The following is a 19,331-nucleotide window of genomic DNA, read 5'->3' as shown; positions in this document are numbered from 1 at the left end:
GTTGGACACACAGTTGAATGCACAGGGTAACTGCAGGAGCTCTCACCATGGCTGCCAGGAGCAAGGCTCCCCAGCCTTGGTACAGACAGTGCAGCTTGGCGGTCACAAGTTATTGTCAAAGGCTAAAGCCATGGAGGGTCGTGAACCTGCTGCCATCGTTAACACAGGAGCGCGTTATTTAACGGAGGAGGTTATAGAGATTATGTAATTATATGATTAATTACAGACATCACATAAAGTTTTAAAACAAGTAAAACAAATAGTTTTTTAAACGTCAAAGAAGTGGAGCAGTGATGAACACTGTTTGGATTGGTAGGTAGTTTGGTGTAAGGGAACGTGTCAAAGGGCATGTGTCAGGGCTCCTGAGGTAACTCTCCATCTCTTTGTCAAGGCAGTTAACCCACTCATTTTTTAAATAGTCTTAGATTTACAGAGAAGTTGCAAAAAGGCCACAGAGAATTTCTGGATGGCTTTCACCCAGATTTTCTAAATGTAAACCGTTGACTGTGTGCTCCTTTTTTTCGGCATATAGCACTTGAAACATTTTAACAATACAATGAGGATATTTAAAACTGTAAACTGAGATTTTAATTTAAATTTTGTCCTCTTAGCCGATGCCTGGCCAGCTAATGTGGCCTCACGTTCAAGGAGCTGGGCTGACTATTGTAGTGATGGCAGCGACTCCCCTCCCAAGCATGTTGGCTCCCCTGCGTCCAGGGCCCCACGGAAGCCAGGCCTGCTGCCCCGTCAGGTCAGCAAGATCTATGACGAGCTGCTCCAGATTCACCAGAAGCTGCAGGTGTGGACTCAGCGCTCCCCGGATGGCAGCCAGGAAGGAGGGGACCAGAGGGAGGGACGGGTGCAGCCAGGGCTGGAGCAGACCTGAGGGTCAGTGATGCAGAAGCCGGTTCAAGGGGGACGGGGCTTGAGGCCAGACTGAAGTGCGCTGAGGAGGGTTCAGCCAACCGGGACAACGTTTTAGAGAAGTTTTTCCAGGTGGGAGGCCAAGGAATTGGAAGCCCAGCCTCCCTTTGTAAGGCCACGGCCTCACCCTGTCTGTTCTACTCGGCAGCTGTGGGAGCTGATGGGCTCTGGGGGAGGCTGGAGGAGGTTCGCATGGCTGTGGGGATATAGGGGACATGAGAGGATTCCTGGGCTCCACTGGAGCCTGCTCTGCTGATGGGAGGGGAATGTTGGAGAGGCTCCTCTGCAGGTGTGAGGCGTTCTTCCCAGGGACGATGGGGAGGCGGGAGGGAGAGTGGGGGGTGTCCCCATGGTGCTCCCCTTGTCTGCACCCTGGATTCTCTCAGGTCTTCATGCTGGAGTCTCCTAGCCGATCCCGTCATTGGTGGCCTGCAGGGTTCCCGCGTGCTGTATGGTCATTGCTCTGCACTCCCCTGGCTGATGCTCAGTTGAGTGAGCTTCCCGGAGTGCTAACTCTGTCCTTCCTCACAGTGTGAGACTGCAGCCCAGCAGGAATTCGCTGAGGAACTTCAGAAGCGAGAACGTTTTCTGGTCGAGAGGGAAGAGCTGCTCTTCAGACATGAAGGTGCCTTGAGTGAGGTGAAAGACGTCAGAGAAGAGGTCCTCATGAGGTTCCAGATCATGAAGGAGGTGAGCGTGGCACTGACTGCAGAGTCCGGTTGCAACAGTCCTCTGGGCGTCGCTCATCTTCTGTAGACCTGGGATCCTAGCGTAGCCTCTGGAAGCCTGATAGTACTGTGCCCAGCTGGGTTCAGGCTGTGTCTTGTCACGTTCACTCAGTTCCCAGAGCCTTTGCTGTTGTTGTGAAGCCTGTGTGCTGCAGGCACCACTGGGGGCCTGAGGCTGGGCTTCTCAGCCTTTGCTGTGATGCTCTGGGTCCCTAAGATGCCTGTGGGGTATTGGGCAGGGGTGGGGTTGGGCTTGGGCTTGTTGTCAACTGAGCTCCTGTCTCTGCCCCTTGCTTTCGCCAGCTCAGGGCTGAGCTGGATTTAAGCACATCCGTGGCTCATGGATCCCCTCTTCCTGTTCCCAGGCCTGGAAAGCAAAGCCATTTCTCTGCAATTAGCAGGGCCAGGGCCTGCCCTGGGGCAAGGCCGCTGGAGAAATGGGGAAACAGAGCCCCTTGAGGGCTGTTTGCCCAGGTTTTTCCTCCTTTCTGCAACTCCCTGCTTGTTTCCCTTTGACTTTCCTTAGTAGTTGCTTTCTGTGTTTTTTGTGTGGCTGTAGTTGTGATCAGTAAGAGAAGCGGAGCTCAGTGGGCTTATCCTTCTGGAAAAGGAACCCGTGTCAAATGGTCTTAATATCTTCTGGAGGTGGAAAATTTGTGCAGTTGAGAATGTTAATATTACTTTTAAAAGAAGTGTTGTCTTTGTGGTCATGTCTGAGTTATTTAAGGAGTTGTTTATCGTAATCATAAAACTTCATACAGCCGATTTTTTTTTTTTTTTTTAAACGACTTTGGATTTTCCGTGCACTCCATCTTCATTTCAGCCTTGGTTCTTTCTCTCTGGATTTGTCTGTTTGCTGCTTATAGAAGTATAAAGCTCACTGTTTTATTTTAGTGGGACCTGGATGATTACTTGGAAGAAGGAAATCAGTTTCTTGATTTCCTATGGAAATTTACTTGTTTTAATACATTATGAGTAAATCTGAGAGTAAAAAGTGAAAGAAACTATGTAAGTATTCACAAATCTAAAACGTGCTCTTATTTAAATATAATTATGGGGAAATTGATTTTAATATTTATAAAACTGGTTAAGGAAAGTCAAATTGTTTGGGGCTCAGGAAATTTTATTGTGTGTTTAAGTTTTCTGAGATGTACACCAATTTTAGCTAATTTATGAGAACAGTTCTATGTGTGGAATATTTCTTCTCCAGAGGGCTAATTTAAACCTTAAATTTTAATTCACAAAGCTATGAATAATTAACTAGCCTCCTGAAAGGATCAGAACTCCTTTATCATTCCATGATGTCAGAAATTATTTCAGTGAGTTTCTGTTGGAGATTTTTCTGAGCAGGACCGAAAATAGCCTTAATGCTACTTAAATTGTATAATATGTTTTAATAGGTATTTAGCATATATTTTTAATGCTTTGTTATTAAGTTGCTTGATTATCCAGTTTTTATAAATTACTTGCAGTGTCAGCCATTATGCTTAAATATACTGATTAAAGTCCTTGTGATTCAAGGAGTTATAATTTTTTTTAAAGCCTATTTTTATTTTTATTTATTTCCTGTAATTTTCTATATTTGTTTTGGCTGCGCTGGGTCTTGGTTGCTGCGTGGGGTTTTCTCTAGTTGTGACGAGCGGGACTACTCTCTAGTTGGAGTGTGCAGGAGGCTTCTCATTGCAGTGACTTCTCACTGCGGAGCACAGACCTAGAGCACAGGCTCAGTAGTTGTGGTGGAAGGGCTTTTGTTGCTCTGAGGCATGTAGGATCTTCCCACATCTGGAATTGAACCCGTGTCTCCTGCATTGGCAGACGGATTCTTTACTGAGCCACCAGGGAAGTCCCAGGGAGTTGTAATTTTTATCTAACTTATGTTCAGTAGCATTAGTGACATTAAATCTCTATTTTTTTCCCTCCTAGCAACATGATGCAGAAGTTGGGCACTTAACTGAAGTTCTTAAAGAGAGAAATAAGGAAAGCAAAAGGCTAAGGTCTTCCTTTGATGCATTGAAAGGATTGAATGATAGCTTAAAGAAACAGGTAAGACCTAGTTTATCTGTGTTAGATTATGAGACATTCTCAGAAATGTATAGATTAACCAGTTCGAGTCAGAATCTTAGAGCATATTCTGTGTAGAGAAAACCTTGATTATCATCTTTATTTGTTAGCTTTATTATAAAATACTTCTGAATTTAAAATAGTTAAGCTAGCTCTTGCTTTCTCATCATGTGTTCTGCCAACTAGCTGAGCTATTTGACAACTTGGAATTTTTCAAACTGTTAAGAACAGTGACTAGATTAAAAACAAGGAAAAGAAAACCCGCTAACCTGGGGACTTCAGGTGCTGAGTTGTAGCTTTGCACTGTTCTTGAACCGGCTGTTACACACCACTGTGTATTTTTGGAGGGTCTCTTGTGTGTGGATCCTGTGCTGGGAGCACAAGCTCATGCCCACTGCCTCACCCTGCACTGCACTATGTATGCATGCAGAGCTATGGCGAGCTCACACCCACCACATCACACTGCTGTGCACCATTATATATGCAGAGCTGCAGCGAGCTCACGCCCACCACATCACACTGCACTGCACTGTGTGTGGAGGGCTGTGGAGAGCTCACACCACTGTGTCACATTGCACTGCACTATGTGGGTCACTGTGTGGGATGTGCAGAGCTGTGAGTCAGCTCAGTGCTCAATCATACTCAGGTTGCACCAGGTTCTTGCTAGTTGTATTTTTTTTTTTTTTGCTCCCCTTTGCCAGTTTTGCTTGAAATATATGGAAGTGAAGGGCTTTGTGGAGAGGGACAGGAGAGTGATGGTGTGTTTGTGGGGAGGGAAGCATGGATGAGCACAAACAGGTGAACCTCAGCATTTTAGCAGCTGAGTCCCTGGGTGGGGAACTTTATGGATTCCAGCAGGGGGCTGAATGTGGACTCTGAACCGTTTGCACCTGGAACTCTTGGCCAGCTGTGTGTTCTTCTCTGTCTCTCTGATTTCTGTAGTCCCCACTTGTTATAACCTTTCTCCATGGCAGTGATAACCAGGTCCCCCAGTTCTTGCTGGCTCTGATTCTTTGTCTTTTCTGAACTATCTGCCCTCCCGCAGTGAGAGTGTGACCTTGACCCGCTTTGTCTGGAGCCCTCTCATCCTTGGAGAGACTGTGTTCTCCCATTGCAATCTTGTCTCGCTCTCTCGAGAAGAGTTTCTGATTGCTAGCATAAGTGCGTTGTTGCCCGTACCTGGCTCTCGGGTGACTATGATCCTGATCGTTCAGCATGTGTTTGGTGACTTGTAGTGACTGGGGTGGATGTGTGCATTGCTAAGGGGTGGAGCCTGTTTATATGCATGGTGAATGGTTGGACACTTCGCCTGAGAGGCGCAGAGAACGTAGTGAAAAAGTTAACATGGGAGTTCCGAAAGTACTTGGTGAGATAGAGAGGCAGAATGTGAAAGGATAATATCCACAAGTTGGTGAAGCCTGAGAGCCCACAGGTTTTAAGAAATTCTGTTAACCCTAAGGAGGATAAATGTTGAGGAACACCATACTGGTACGCTGTTTTAAGATGTGAAAACTTTAGTCAAAGATAAAATCAGAGACAAATAAGGCACCTTACCTTCAAAGAAAGAGCAGTAAGACTCCTGGAGGAAATATCACAGACCTGATTAACCTAAAAGAGAAAGGCTCTCTTTGTTGTCATAGGAGGCCAGGCAGAACCTTGAATCTAAACCTGTCAGCACGACAAGAAAAATGCTGCCAGTCTCCAAATGAGTATAGATGCAAAAATTTGAATATCAACAAGTTGAATCTAGAGCTACCTAAAAAGTATAATGTCATTGAGTGGATTTATCTGAGGAATACAGGAGTCATTTATCATTTGAAAATTAACACATCGTCTGATAAAAGGAGAAGAATCATAATTCTTTGATTTAAAATTCAGCACCAACTCAAGACAATAACTAGGAATAGAAGAGAACTTAATTTTCATAGAGTATCTACAAAAAGAAACAGTCCCGACAACACTCACACTTAACGTAAGTTACTGAAATCTTTTCCCTCTGAGATCAGAACAAGGAAGGTGCTCGCTGTTCCTGATTCTGGGGAACTTTGAACTGACGTCCTGGTCTGTGTAGCAAGGAGCGGTCAGGATTGGGAAGGAAGAAATGAGAATTATCCTCTGATGACGTGATTATGCACAGATGTAGTCAGTGTCCAGACGAGCATACAGATAAGTTACTAGAATTAAACAAATTCAGGAGACTCTTAAGATATGGGTTCAGTAAAAGTGGGGACGTATGTATACGTATGGCTGATTCATGTTGATGTTTGGCAGAAACCAACACAATTCTGTAAAGCATTTATCCTTCAATTAAAAAGATAAATTTAAATAAATTTTTTTAAAAAGCAAGTGTATTTCTGCATATCAACAGTAACCAGATAGTGTTTATTGAAAGATGCTATGGATAGTAGTGTCAAGAAGCGTTGGCTGTGCAGGAGTAAACCTAAGAGATCATACATGCACAGAACACACAAAATATGCAAAACATGATTTAGAAAGCAACTAAAGAGGATAAAAAAAATACAAAGCAATTAAAGAGGATAAAAAAATAAAAAGCAATTAAAGAGGATGGAAAGAAGTGTAAGGCTGTGTTGTATGCAGGGTAGGAGACCCACTATGGTGAAGAAGGCACTTTTTCTGAGTTACACAGACATTAACTCCAGTCCCAGTAATTCACTACCCTGTTACATAGTTTGTGCATTTTCTCGTATGTACATTATAGTTCAGTAGAAAATTCAGAAAAAGGACGTTCCCTGTTAAAATGTCTTCATTTAAGATGTTAGGAGACTTGCACATTTTTCATAGAATGAAGTAAACTTTCTAGAAACTCTTTATGTTTTAGGGCCCAGTGGTAGTTTTTGCTGTGATCTTTAATTGTGGGTGCTACTTCTGTGTGTTGTGTTGCCTGGTGGTAGACCAGATAAGATGTATCCTGGGAAAACTTCAGTAGGAAATCAGCTTGAGGTTTCTATTGAAATGTCTATTGTTCTCCTGTTTTAGTTGAATGAAGTGAGTGAAGAAAACAGGAAGTTGGAGGTTCAGGCCAAAAGAGTTCAAGCTCGCTTAGACAATTTACAGGTAAGGAACCTGCTCTGCTCTTGAGACACAAGTGAAATCTGAAATGACTGCCTTGGTCTCACTTCTGATACCATTTTTCTTTAATTCATGGATACATGCTGTCACAGAGGAAGTACGAGTTCATGACAATACAGAGACTGAAAGGCAATCCCCAGGCCACTCATGAAGCAAAAAGTTTAAAGCAGGAAAAAGTACCAGCTTCAAAACCTTGTAAGGTATGGTTGAAAATTTCTCTACTGCAAAGCCAGGACATTTTTCTCTTTGTTCTTTTTTTTTTTTTTTCAGTTTATCAAACATTCTTTTTGTTATGGAAGTATTCACCATAATAATTTCTTTGTTGAGAAGTATCATATTTCAGATATGCTTTTGTTTGTAAAAAGAGCAAAATATTCAGCTGCTAAGAATATCAGTGTACAGGGCTTTTTGTGGAAATGTGTTCCCATCCCTCTTGGAAGTAAAGCCAAGACTGGAATTTCTGCGTCATAAGGTACATGTAGGTTTAACTGTTGGGGTGGCCACCAGTTTTCCAGAGTGGTCATGTTATTTGTACCGTTGCTGGCAGTCTATTCTATTGCACCATAGCTTCGTCCATATTTGATGTTTCCAATCCTTTTTATTTTTCATCTTTCCAGTGGGTGGTAGTGATATCTCACTGCAGACTTGCCTGGACCCCACACTCCACTCCCAAAAGGGCTGACCCAACCTGTTGCTGCCTCCCGGTGCCCCAAACCCTCTATCTGCCACACACAGGCTGTGTGCAGAGGGCTTAGTGGTTGGAAGAGGTCCTATTTTACTCCCCCACCCCTTTTTCCTGCTACATAGTTTCCATGTTTTATTAAATAGGATGCTAGTTGTGAAAAAAAATTTTAATTAAAAACATTAAAGTAGAAAAATTGGAGAGTCATACTCAGGTACTCAAGATGATTGTAGTTTTCATCAAAAGTTCCTATTTGAAGAAAATTGAAAAAGTTAAAGATTACTCTTGTTCAGAATAATGTAACTTTGTTTTCCTTCATCTCTTTTCTGTTTTTGTGGATTGCTGTCTGCTGAACTATGCCTTTTTTTTATTACTTTGCTCTTGTACTTCTCTGTCTAAAGTTAAATCTGGCATAGTTCCCTGTTTAAGTCACACGTGTGATAAATGTCGACTTAAAATGATTAAAAGTGGTTTGAAGGAACATAGAAGTCAGTTGAGTTGAATTTATACTGGTTTTTTATGGCATTTGGTTCTTATTTTCTTCCCATTTGTGTAGACTCTCAAAGAACAGGGTTTCCAGGAAAATTTTTCATATCCATTTTATAGAATGGTACAACATAAAGAAAAACAGCTTTTGGGAGAGGAAGATAAAAAGTTCCATGGTGGAAATTATTTAGCTTTTAAAACCTTTAAATTTGTTAAAATCTTAGGTATGGTGGTTCATGCCCTTGAATTAAGGCCAATTTTGCTTTTCTTTATTATCAAACTTGGATAAAGAATTTTAATGAAAATTCTCTCTCTTGGTAATAAGGTACAGTTCTTTCAATGTCCTTATTGTGGTGGGTTTCCCCTCTTCTGTCAGCCAGCACTTAACATGTGTCTGATGTTAACTGGAGAGATTTGATTTGGAATTTCTTCCATTTGGAGAAGCTTTGCAATCCAATGCATGTTTTACGGAAGCAGTTTAGATAAATTATTCCATAATCACTTAACAAATGTAAAACTTGCCTTTGAAGTTTTAGCAAGCTATGAATTGAAATAAATGCTTGCTTTAATTTTTTGCTTATAGGTATCACTTAATGGACAAGTTTATGAACTTTTAACTGTCTTCATGGACTGGATTTCAGATCAGCACCTTAGCAAATTGAAAAATGAAGAATCTGGAATGGATGGTGAAAAGCCACTACCCACATTTGCTTCTCAGAGAACTGATATTCAGGAGAAGTGTGTGAAGGTTTGTTTTTAATTTGAAAAATAATATGACTCAGTAGAGACATGGAGAATGAAAAAAGAAAGCTTGTGGTATATTTTGCAGGACAAAAATTATTGAAAGTATTTTTGATAGAAAGTTGATCATACCAACAGTCAGTTGTAAAAAGACTCATTTTAGACTTAATCCACATGAATTCCTATGTGTATTTTTATAACATGATGGGAATTTCCTTTTAAAAGAAGACCAGGAATTAAAAACCTACTCCAGAAAATGGCGAAATAATTATAGAGTTAGGCAGGTAATCAGTGATATGAACAATTCCTGATAATGCATCTTTTTAGGATTCACATCTCACTAAAATAATTTTACTTTGCCTTTTGTCATGAAAGAACAAACAGTATTTTCAAGAGGCTTCTCATTATCAAAGACAAATGACCATTTTCTTAAATTACAAACATTAATTTGGATATGATACTCATGATTTCCAGTCAGTATAAATTGTCACTAGAGGTTGACTGTTGCATTCTACAAGAAATACATTAAAAACTCTGAAGAGTGGATATCTGAGGTTGGTTGTTTGACTTAAAGAATTTTTACATACAGGACACGGTTTCATTTTAGGAAATTATTTCCAGTTTCCATCCTTACCTAAAAAGTTTCTTCTGAAGGCCTTTTGTGCTGGGCAGGATAATGGCCCTGGAGATATTGATAACCTAAGCCCTGGAGCCTGTGGATGTTACATCACTTTGCCAAAGTAAATTAAAGTTACTTATCCACTGACCTCCAAGTGGAGATCAGTCCACTTGTTGTTCAGTCACTCAGTTGTGTCCAACTCTTTGCAACCCCATGGACTGCAGCACACCAGGCTTCCCTGTCCATCACCATCTCCCAGCACTTGTTCAAACTCATGTCCATTGAGTTGGTGATGTCATCCAACCATGTCGTCTTCTATTGTCCCCCTCTCCTCCTGCCTTCCATCTTTCCCAGCATCATGGTCTTTTCTAATGAGTCGGCTCTTTGCATCAGGTGGCCCAAGTGTTGGAGCTTTGGTTAAAGTGATGATTAACCCAGGTGATTAACCCACAGAGCACTTCAGACACAAGAGGCTACTGTAGAGTAGGTCAGAGGCTCACTCACCCTCAGCCGTGAAGGCGGAGAAGGAAGGAGGAAGGTCATAACCAGGCTGGGGTGACCACCTGCTAACAGCTAGCTGACCAGGGAACTAGACCTCCAGCCATAGCCCAAGGGAGCACCAGGTTCTTGTCATCTTCAAATAAGGATTATTTATTAACTTGTTCTGGATGCACACCTTTGAAGTGAAATATTAATTGTTCAGTCATGTCAGATTCTTTGCGACCCTTTGGACAGCAGCCCACTTGGCTCCTCCATCCAAGGGGTTTTCCAGGCAAGAACACTGGAGTGGGTTGCCATTTCCTGCTCCAGAGGATCTTCCCAACCTAGGAATTGAACCCTGGTCTCCTGTGTCTCCTGCATTGCAGGCAGATTCTTTACTCGGTAAGCCATTGGGGAAGCCAGTACAGAAGTATGCAACTTTGCGTACTTGGGACTTGGTAGGACTTGGTGATGAATCCTGTACTTTTGCGGGGTCTCAGGGTTGGCTCCCAGCTCTTGATTTTGCACTGGGATGCATGTTGGCAGCATTCACTCCAGGTAGGAAACCCACAAGATCTGGGTTTGCACCTCTGTCCTCTGGCTGGATAGTTTTAGGCAACGGAGCTGGAGACTAGCGGGCTTGTGTCTGGTGGGCGTTGCCACGGGGATGGAGCTCTGAAGAGACTTCTGAACTGGGTGTGGATGCGGGAGGCGTGAGTCCTGATTGGCTGATTCTGAGTTGAGGCTCCAGTACTCCGGGACCAGGTGACTGAGGACCAGCCAGTAGGGGGCCCTGAAAGTGAGCAGAGAGGTGGAGGAGCTGGGTCTCAGAAGTCAGAGAGAGGGTATCAGGGGTTGGGGTCGCGGAATAGAGGTGGTTGGTGCATGGGGAGGGCGTCCCAGAGCTGCTGTCAGAGGTCTGGTGTGTCTTTATTATCCTGTCTGTGGTCCAGTTACGTATGATTTTACATCCTTGCTTTTATTAAATTTTTATCGTTAGTTAATATTTTCTGTTCATCATCTCTAGTCCACTGAGTAAGCTATTCACTTGACCTAGCTGTTTCCCTTTGTTAGGCCGTTAAGTCACTTACATTTTTTTCAAATCAGTGTAACAGTATTTTTGTATGAGAGCTTTTGGAAGGTTTTATTTTAGGTAATTTTCTTAAGCTGTTATAGCAGAAGTGGGATTATTTCCCAGAGGCTTAGAGTATATCTCTGTGGTCTTAAACTTTCAACAAAATAACATACTGTTGAGTCAACGTTCATATTTATCTTTTTTTAAAAATGTGTATTATTTTTACAAATTAACATTAAAATGTTTATGAAAGACATATAAAGAGGAAAGTGACTATCTTTCCAGTTACTGAAATCTCACTGTTAATACTTTTTAAAAACATCTTATCTCTCCCAATACAAATTCAGTACAGAGGTATTTTATATAAATGGGCTCTTATTACACTTTTGAAACCTGCTTTTATCACCTCAGACTATGCTATGGCAATAAAGATGTCATTATCAGTTAATGGTTATACATGTACTGTAAGTTTATGCTGTAATCCATGGGATCACAAAGAGTCAGACACAACTTAGCACCTGAAGAACAACAAAAGATTCAGATGTGTGGTTGTGTAGGTTAATCTTAAAATCCTAGGTGTGCTATTGGTGGGTCAAGGAAATATATATGTAATATCTCAAATGTGTGTTTCCTTATTGTATTGCATTTAATTTTAAAGTAGAGAGTTTTTTGAGAACTCTTCTCTTCTCTTCTCTTGGAAAAATAATTTTTGGAAAACTGATAATTAATTTCAAATGTCTGAAAACTGTGTGTTCATATTTTACATCATTTCATCTTTAGCTTTTGCCTCTGATGACAGAGCAGCTGCAGTGGTTGCCCTTTGTGAATGCCAGGCTTCACGAGCCTTACGTGAAGTTTATCTACTGGTCTCTAAGGCAGCTCGATGCCGGGACTCAGGTAACTGTGAATCAGTCAATCTGCAGGGAAAGCTGTGTTCAGTATGGCGTGGCTCCCGCTTGCTCTGTCTCAGGCTTCCCTGTGCATTCTCTTCACGTTGCAGGACTTTTCCTGCCTCCCTTGTGTCGTTCACCACTTACTCTTCTTCTCCTTCTCTTTCCTCTTTCTCAGTGCAGTGGGTCATTGTTTGTGAGCTTCAGAATTGTATAATGAGTTTCACTGTGTTAGGTTATTGTTGAAACTAATGCTTCCCCCTGCCCTGTTATTTAATTTATGGTTTCTCATATTCTTGAAGGTAATAGAAATTGATTTTTTGTGCTTATATCAATAAACACACACCAGCTAAATGGGACTATGATTGTTAGGATAAGCTAATCAAAGAGGGAGAGTTACTCCAGCGTCATGTAAATGAAGGGTGTATGTTACCAGCTCACGTAGGGTTGTTTAATCCAAATGTGAGGTGTGTGTGTACCTGTTTGTGCTGTGAATTATAGTAGGTTTGTAAAATTTTTATTTCCCCAGTTAGAATTGGTACATCCTGACACAGGTTTCGTTCAGTTGAAAATGGGGAAGAAACGAAGCCTTGCTGGGGTAGTTTCCTCTTGGCCCCTCAGCCCTTAGGATGAGGGGGCTAAGCTGCTCCTTGCAGGGCTGATGGTTATGTAGCCAGATGGCTGAGGTTTAGGAAAATACCTTTCCTGAGGAAATCCTAAATATTTTGCCATCATGGTAAACAAGTGCTTGAGCATGTGTGTGGGGGAGCATGTGAACATGTGCACCCACACACTTAATATCATCTGAATGTATTGGTTGTAAGCTTGTAACAAAAGAAAGTTACATAAAATGATCAAGTCTGTTCAAAGTCACTGTGACTTTATTGTTTGTGTGATGGTTTCTGAGAAAGGTTGGCTGAATTCTCGCTTTCAGCCATCAAAGGCTAGACTCAGCACTGAGTGAGACTTTGTCTTCCTTCCAGAATAGTCTTCTCATTCTTCCTGAGACAGTTCGTGCTGCACTGTCTCCAATGTGGACTCGGCTGCTCCGTGTGCTTTGGGGCGGGGCTGCCAGCTGCACGGCTTTCTGCTGAGAAGTGTTGTTCTCACCCGCGAATTGCTAAACACTTACTGATGGGTTTTTAATAATTTAGTTTTAATAGTTGTCAAAGTACTAGTACATTAGTTCAGCTTTTTATTTTGAGGAAATTATAGATTCTCTGTGGTCATAAGAAATAATAGATACGTTGTGTCCGTCTCCCGAGGGTGACGCAGTGCAGAACAGGTACAGTGTCACCGTCAGGGCCTCGGTCAGGTGACAGAACAGTCCCATCTCCCTCCAGAGCCTCACGTTGCTCTTCTCATATGTAGACGTCAAGTTTTAGAGCAGCACTGAGCGTGGAGATTTCCCAGGTACCCTGCCCTACACCTGCACCCCCCCCCCCATCAGCATCCCTGCCAGACAGAATCTTCTTCACAGTCAACGTCCTGCGTGGATGTGCCGTCATCCACCAACATCTTGGTGGTGTGTGTTCTGTGGGTTTTGACAAATGTATTGGAGCCTGTAACCATTGTTACGCTATCACACCATATAATTTGATATAAAATTTGATGCAAAAAAATCAAAATTTGATACAAAAAAAATAATTTGTCGTAAAAATCCTCTGTGCTGTGCCTGTTCTCCCCCACTGCACCTGGTCCATTTACTGCCTGGGTAGTCCTGCCTTTTCCAGAATGTCACAGAGCTGGGGTGACACAGTGCGTGCCCTTTTAACATGGGCTTCTCCCACATCGTCATATGTATTAAGGCTCCTGCATGCCTTTCCATGGCCTAATAGCTCTTTTCAGCTCTGGATACTGTTCTACTGTCTGGAGACCATTGTTTATCCATCACCTACTGACAGACATGTTGGTTGCTTCCAAGATTTGGCAGCTCTGAGTAGAGTTGCTGTCACATCCACAGGCAGGTTTTTGTGTGGATGTAAGTTTTTGGCTCCTTCAGGAGCTGAAATATCAGGGAGCGTGGTTATTGGCTAAGAGGATGCTTTGTTGTTTAAGAAGCTGAAGCCTGTCTTTCGAGAGGCTGCCCTCTCTGGTCCCCCAGCAGTGCTGAGGGTACCTGTTGCCCTCATGGGCTGACCAGCATTTGGTGGTGTCGGGGTTTGGGGCATCAGCCCTCCCTGTCGTGTGGGATGTTACTCCACAGGGGTTTCACCCTGATGACATGTGCAGTGCTACTTCTTGTGTCTGCCTGGCATCTGTGTGTCGTCTTGGCTGCGGTGTCCGGGTCATCTGTGCATTTTTGATTGGGCTGTGTTCTCTTACTGCTGAGTCTCTAGAATTCTATCAGTATTTGGGTAACAGTCTTTCAGATATGTCTTTTACACATGTTTTCTCCCCCGTCTCTGGCTTGTCCTCTTATTCTCTTGACAGTGCTTTCACAGAGCAGGAGGTTTTGATTTTAACGAAGTCCAGCTTATCAGGTATTTTTGACAGATCGTGCGGTGGGTGTTGTATCTGCAGGTGATCACATACCCGAGGTGTTGTCGTGTCTTCCTGGAGACCTCACCCTCCATCACTATGTGGTGCCCCTCCTTTCCCTGGTAACTGCCTGCTCTGAAGCCTCTTTGAGGCTGAGAACTGCTCCAGCCTCTCGGTCACTTGTCAGCCTGGTGTGTGTTCTTTGTTCATTCCCTTTTCATCTCTGTGTGTCTGCAGAGTGGGTTTCTTGTATTCTGCTTTTCAATCCTCTGTATTTTCAGCTCCATTGAAGTTTTTTTAGTTAGCTTATTTTTAGTTCATATATTTGATTGTAGTATTTAAAATATCTATTTCCTGACCATGGATAAGTGTACTGCAAGAGTTCATATTTTTAACAGCACTCGACCATGACAACCACACTGAGGAGGTTGGGTGAAGACATATTCAGAGGAGTGGTGACGAAGAGTGTTCAGGACGCAGCCTTAGAGCACTCAGTGGAGAGTCGACCAAGAACAGCTGCCTTCTTCAAGAGCACCAGCTTGCCCCTGAGATTCGTGTCCACTTTGATTGTCCTCAAAACAGTCACTCAAGGTAAGCCTTCAGATTGTCCACAGTGAAGCAGTTCTTACATAGTTACACATTTTACTTTTTCAGAATGGACTAGTGTGCTGTTTCGTGCTGGGGGCCCAGTATCTCCTAGAATGACTGTAGTTGCTGAAGTTGAGAAGGTCAGTGGTGAGTTGGCTTGTTGCCCTACAGAGCCTTTACTGATGCGCCTGGATCCTGTGTCCACAGCAGCCTTTGCTGCCACCTGCCTCACAGAACCCACACAGCATGAAGAGTGCACCTTTACAGATCCACTGGGACAACGCTTGGTGGGCCGGAGCCCGAGGGCCAATGAGGCCCAGCACTTATTTCTGTGAATAGAGTTTAGTTGAACTAACAACTTTAGTTGTTAATCTGCCTCCCATGGCCTCTTGACTGCTTTTCCTCATAACAGCAGAGCTCAGTAGCTAGCGACGGAGAGCGCCCGCCTACCAGACAGTGCGTCTGTCTTTGTTCTCTTCTTCCTTGTGGTTATGGTCCCCAGAGTTGTATCAGAAGGGGTAGTGGCTGTCTGAGATGTGTGCGAGAAGCCCAGACCAGAGTTCACCATGTATCAACATACATGGTCACATCATCAGAGACACAGTGATGGTTGTTGCTGGTAATGCGAATGGGAAGAAGAGATAAGCAGGAAGGATTCGGTGCCTCCTCCCCAACTCTGTGCAGTCCAGTATTGGACACACTGTCCCTGGCACTGGCCTCAAACACGTGGGAATGGACATGGAAGCAAAAAAACTGGTGACTTGGGGATGGTCCCTGCAGGTCAGACAGTCAGGGGCACTGGCAGAGAGAAGTGCTGTTGCCGTGTGCTACGGGCTGAATGTTTGTCCCTCTCACAGTTCACGTGGGGACCCTACTCCCAGGGAGGTGGTGTCAGGAGACTGGCCTTCGAGGGGTGCTCAGGTCATGGGGGTGGCGCCCTGATGGACAAGACCCCACAGAGCTCATGACTAGAGTGTTAACTATTCTGATCATCAGTAATAAGGAACAATAATGAGCGAGGAAAGAGATACTATTCATGTAAGCAAAGCAGAATCTGTGAAATGTGGACCTTGCTGTAACATGGTGTCAGTAAAACCTCATCCACTGTGAAACATAACAGGATGTAAGTACAGAGTTTGTAAGTAACGGTGAGTGCCCAGGTCAGGGAAGGGTTATCGCTGGAGTGTCAGGGCAGAAATCAAGGACTTCTGTTCTTCACGAGCGTCTGCATAGACATGAATCTGGTGTGGGTTTGACACTTTGTGTTAACTCTTCGTGCACTATCTGCATATTATCTGACCTCAGGTCCATCCTACAGTCAGGATGGTCGGGCCCCCCAGCCATTCCTCCTGGCGGAGGTATCACAGGCAACCCAACCAGGTTGGTCTCCTGATCTCTGGGAGTGGCTCCCATTTGGTCTTGATCTGGAGGCAGAAACCCTCGTTTTTATAAAGTTACATTTTGAAACAGGTCGATGGGAGCAGCAGTAGCAAGAAACTTCGTCTCAGAAGCATCTGTCGAGGTGGCGGCAGTGATGCTGCTCACAGGTGGCGGCAGGCAGTAGTCATGATCAGACTGCTGAATATTAACTGTTTTCTTTGATATAAAGAAGGAGTGGTGTTCATTGTAATTTCAGTGTTAAACAGGGAATTTCTGAGTGAAGTTTACCCTGTCGTAATGTACCATCTCCTCCCATTTCAGTCCTGACAGCTGAGTGAAGGGCAGTGTCTGAATTCAGCCCGTCTCGTCTGATCCTTTGGTTTCTCCTTTTCTCTTGTGATTGTGGCCGAATTGGGGTTCCCTTCCTGCCATGTCTGTGACCTGCTGGGCTAACGACGCGGTCATTGTCTGATGCCCTGTCTTCCAGCTGACTTCCTGGCGCAGGCATTTGACTCGCTATGTCTGGACCTGCAGGCGGACGAGGGGAAGAGCCTGTTCCTGCAGCTGCAGGCGGTGCCGGTGGTGCTGAGCCACCTGAAGCTGTCCAGCCGGGGGCTGCTGCCCAGCGTGATGGACAGCCTGCTGCAGATGACCGTGGAATCCAGTGAGTCTCACATCCAATAGCGGGAGGGAGGGGGGAGTCCAGAGAGTGTCGTTCCCAGTGAGGGCGGTGGTGTGCGTCTCTTCTCAACGTGTAGCTGTGTTGTGTCGGGCACAGCGGAGTCACAGGGTCAGCAGTGCCGAGCAGAGTTCTGGAGCCTCCCCCTTTGTCCACCTGTCCCCCAGCTTTCCCAGGGCCTCAGTGTGAAGACACACTCGTTTTCCAAACCCTTCTCTGTTCCTCATGTCTGTTGTCCGGCAGAGCAGCCATGTCCTCCTGGTGGCTGGGAGGGAGCAACCCCACCTGCAGGGCACATGGGGACCTGGCCTCCTCCCGTGAGACCCCCACAGCCTCCCTGCGTCTCTGATGCTCGAGTGCATGAAGCACTGTGGTCAGTGGGGTTTTCCTCTCAGCGATGGCCCTGGTGAGTAAGACAGGCTCTTACTCGCTGGTGGGGGCTCCTCCCCAGCCCAGCCGGGACTCTGATGGGCTTCGCCTTGTTCTTCAGACCCCTCGCCTTGTTCTTCAGACCCCAGGGAAGCCCCTCAACTTGTGGGAAGCTGCCATTTTACTTCAGTGCTTCTTTCCACTCTCAGTTTCTCATCTTCCGTGCACGGCACTTCTCATTGTGCCTCGAGAACATGGAACCACAGCCAGGAAGCCCACGCTCTGTGTGGGCGCCAGCAAGCAAGGGCAGGTCCCTGGTGGCCAGCTGTCCCTCCAACCTCCCTGGATGTGGTCTGTGTGCCTGTTTCCCCACAGCGGTCCTGCAAGGAGGCCCTGGGGAGAGCCGGGGCCTGGCGGGTCAGCTGGCTTGTCCTGGACTCACTGCTGGGCTAAGGCGGAGCTTGGACTTGAACCCAGGGCTGTGGGTTGGGGAGGGGCTCTGCCACACACTCCCCACCCTGGGCTGCTTCCTCCTGCCCCAGGGGGACAGCCTCCGCTGACCGAGTTTATTCATGTTCATCTCTTGACTGTCACTGTTAAAAGATCAGACTGCCCACTGGAGTCTAACTCTTAACTACCTGAGCGGTGATGGTGACGTCGTAGCTCTTGACTGGCTGATATCAGGTCTGCAGCAGCAGTGCAAAATTAGTAACTGAGACACAGACTCAAGGTTATTTCCAACAAGTTTCGCAGGATTTTTTTCAGTAAGGAAAGCAAAACTCCTGTCAGGTGTAAATGTCTTTCAGCAGAGACAAAGCCACCTGAGTGTCTGACAGACGAAGTCGCCGTGTAGCCAGAGGGCACCGTGGTTCAAGCTCAGAAGTACTGGGGGCCTACAGCACCCGTGCGGGAGACCATGTCTGGTGCCTCATGCACGGCCCAGCGCCTCTGTCCCAGCCGCCCTCACCCTCTCTTGCTCTTCCCGTCCCGTGGGGTAAACAACTGCTCCTGAGGCTGCTCTATGGGAGTTGTTCTGACAGAGAGATGGGACCCAGGAAACCGGAAGTGGTGTAACTTTGAGGGTTGCTGACTGAGGTGTGTGTATTTGTTGGATGCATTTTCCATTTTTAGCAAAAACCCAATGCCTGGTACTAGCCAACAAAGTTTGTTGAAGGGATAAATGAATCATAGATCAAAATACAGCAAATACTTCCTACTCTTGGTTTTGTTTTGTTTTTTTTAGGTTTGAGGTGGGAAACTCATTTCACCATATTATTGTTTAGTTGCTCAGTCATGTCTGACTCTTTGTGACCCTAAGGATTATATCCTGCCAGACTCCTCCATCCATGGGATTCTCCAGGCAAGAATACTGGAGTGGGTTGCCATTCCCTTCTCCAGGGGATCTTCTCAACCCAGGGCTTGAACCCACACCTGCGTTGCAGGTAGACTGTACTTCTGAGCCACTGGGGAAGCCCTCTTTTACCATATAACTGTTTAGGAAGAATTGTTGGAAAAGAAATCACGATAGCTCTGGTCTGCAGCTCTTGGGCTTTGGTGGCCTGTGTATGCAGTGCTGTGGTTTGGGCCTTGGGTCTGCCACTCTGCTGAATGGGGCCTCCTCAGTGCCTGTCTGGGGCTCTGGACCCAAGGGCCTGGGAAGAGCTGCCAGTGGCTAGGTTATGCCTGGTGATATCCACCTGGGGGTCAGTGTAGAAATGGCCTGAGATTGCGAGGTGACTCCACAGTTGTTTCATGTCTGTTAAATCCCACAGTAATTTAAAACATTGGGCATATATTCTGTATGTTTGTTGTATTTCGTCTTCTAGTGTTTTTAGCAGCATTGTAAAATGGTAAACTGAGACACATTGTAACTTGAAAAGTTTATTTGAGCAAACAGCGTTTCCAGGGGCTTGGTGGGGCCTCGGGCAGAGGCTTTTGTGGACCAGACTCAGAAGTAGAGAAACTTTGTGATTGTCTGTCTATTCTGTAGTGCTCACCTTAGCTGGCTGTTGGGTTCATCATTCTGGAGTCTTGTGTCTCAGATTCAAGTTGAGTTCT

At 44.9% G+C, this 19,331-nt stretch overlaps 1 protein-coding gene across 6 annotated transcripts in view; it reads left to right on the top strand.

Annotated features, from left to right (window-relative positions):
- Nucleotides 1-19,331, top strand: part of CCDC138 (coiled-coil domain containing 138) — a 29,108-nt gene that overhangs the window by 4,932 nt on the left and 4,845 nt on the right. For 5 of the 6 annotated variants that reach the window (XM_043468666.1, XM_043468665.1, XM_043468664.1 and 2 more), the window contains 9 exons: nt 612-799; nt 1,456-1,614; nt 3,576-3,695; nt 6,711-6,788; nt 6,896-7,003; nt 8,555-8,719; nt 11,667-11,783; nt 14,656-14,848; nt 16,713-16,889. In XM_043468666.1, the coding sequence (XP_043324601.1) occupies nt 612-799; nt 1,456-1,614; nt 3,576-3,695; nt 6,711-6,788; nt 6,896-7,003; nt 8,555-8,719; nt 11,667-11,783; nt 14,656-14,848; nt 16,713-16,889 (1,305 nt within the window). Of the gene's footprint in view, nt 1-611; nt 800-1,455; nt 1,615-3,575; nt 3,696-6,710; nt 6,789-6,895; nt 7,004-8,554; nt 8,720-11,666; nt 11,784-14,209; nt 14,260-14,655; nt 14,849-16,712; nt 16,890-19,331 lie in introns of those variants that run through there. The other variant, XM_043468669.1, reaches the window with a different exon arrangement.

The sequence above is a fragment of the Cervus canadensis genome, chromosome 5 (genome assembly GCF_019320065.1).
Source record: "Cervus canadensis isolate Bull #8, Minnesota chromosome 5, ASM1932006v1, whole genome shotgun sequence".
Taxonomy (NCBI): domain Eukaryota; kingdom Metazoa; phylum Chordata; class Mammalia; order Artiodactyla; family Cervidae; genus Cervus; species Cervus canadensis.
The sequence above is the reverse complement of the archived record's forward strand: the minus strand, read 5'-3'. Positions and strand labels throughout refer to the sequence as shown.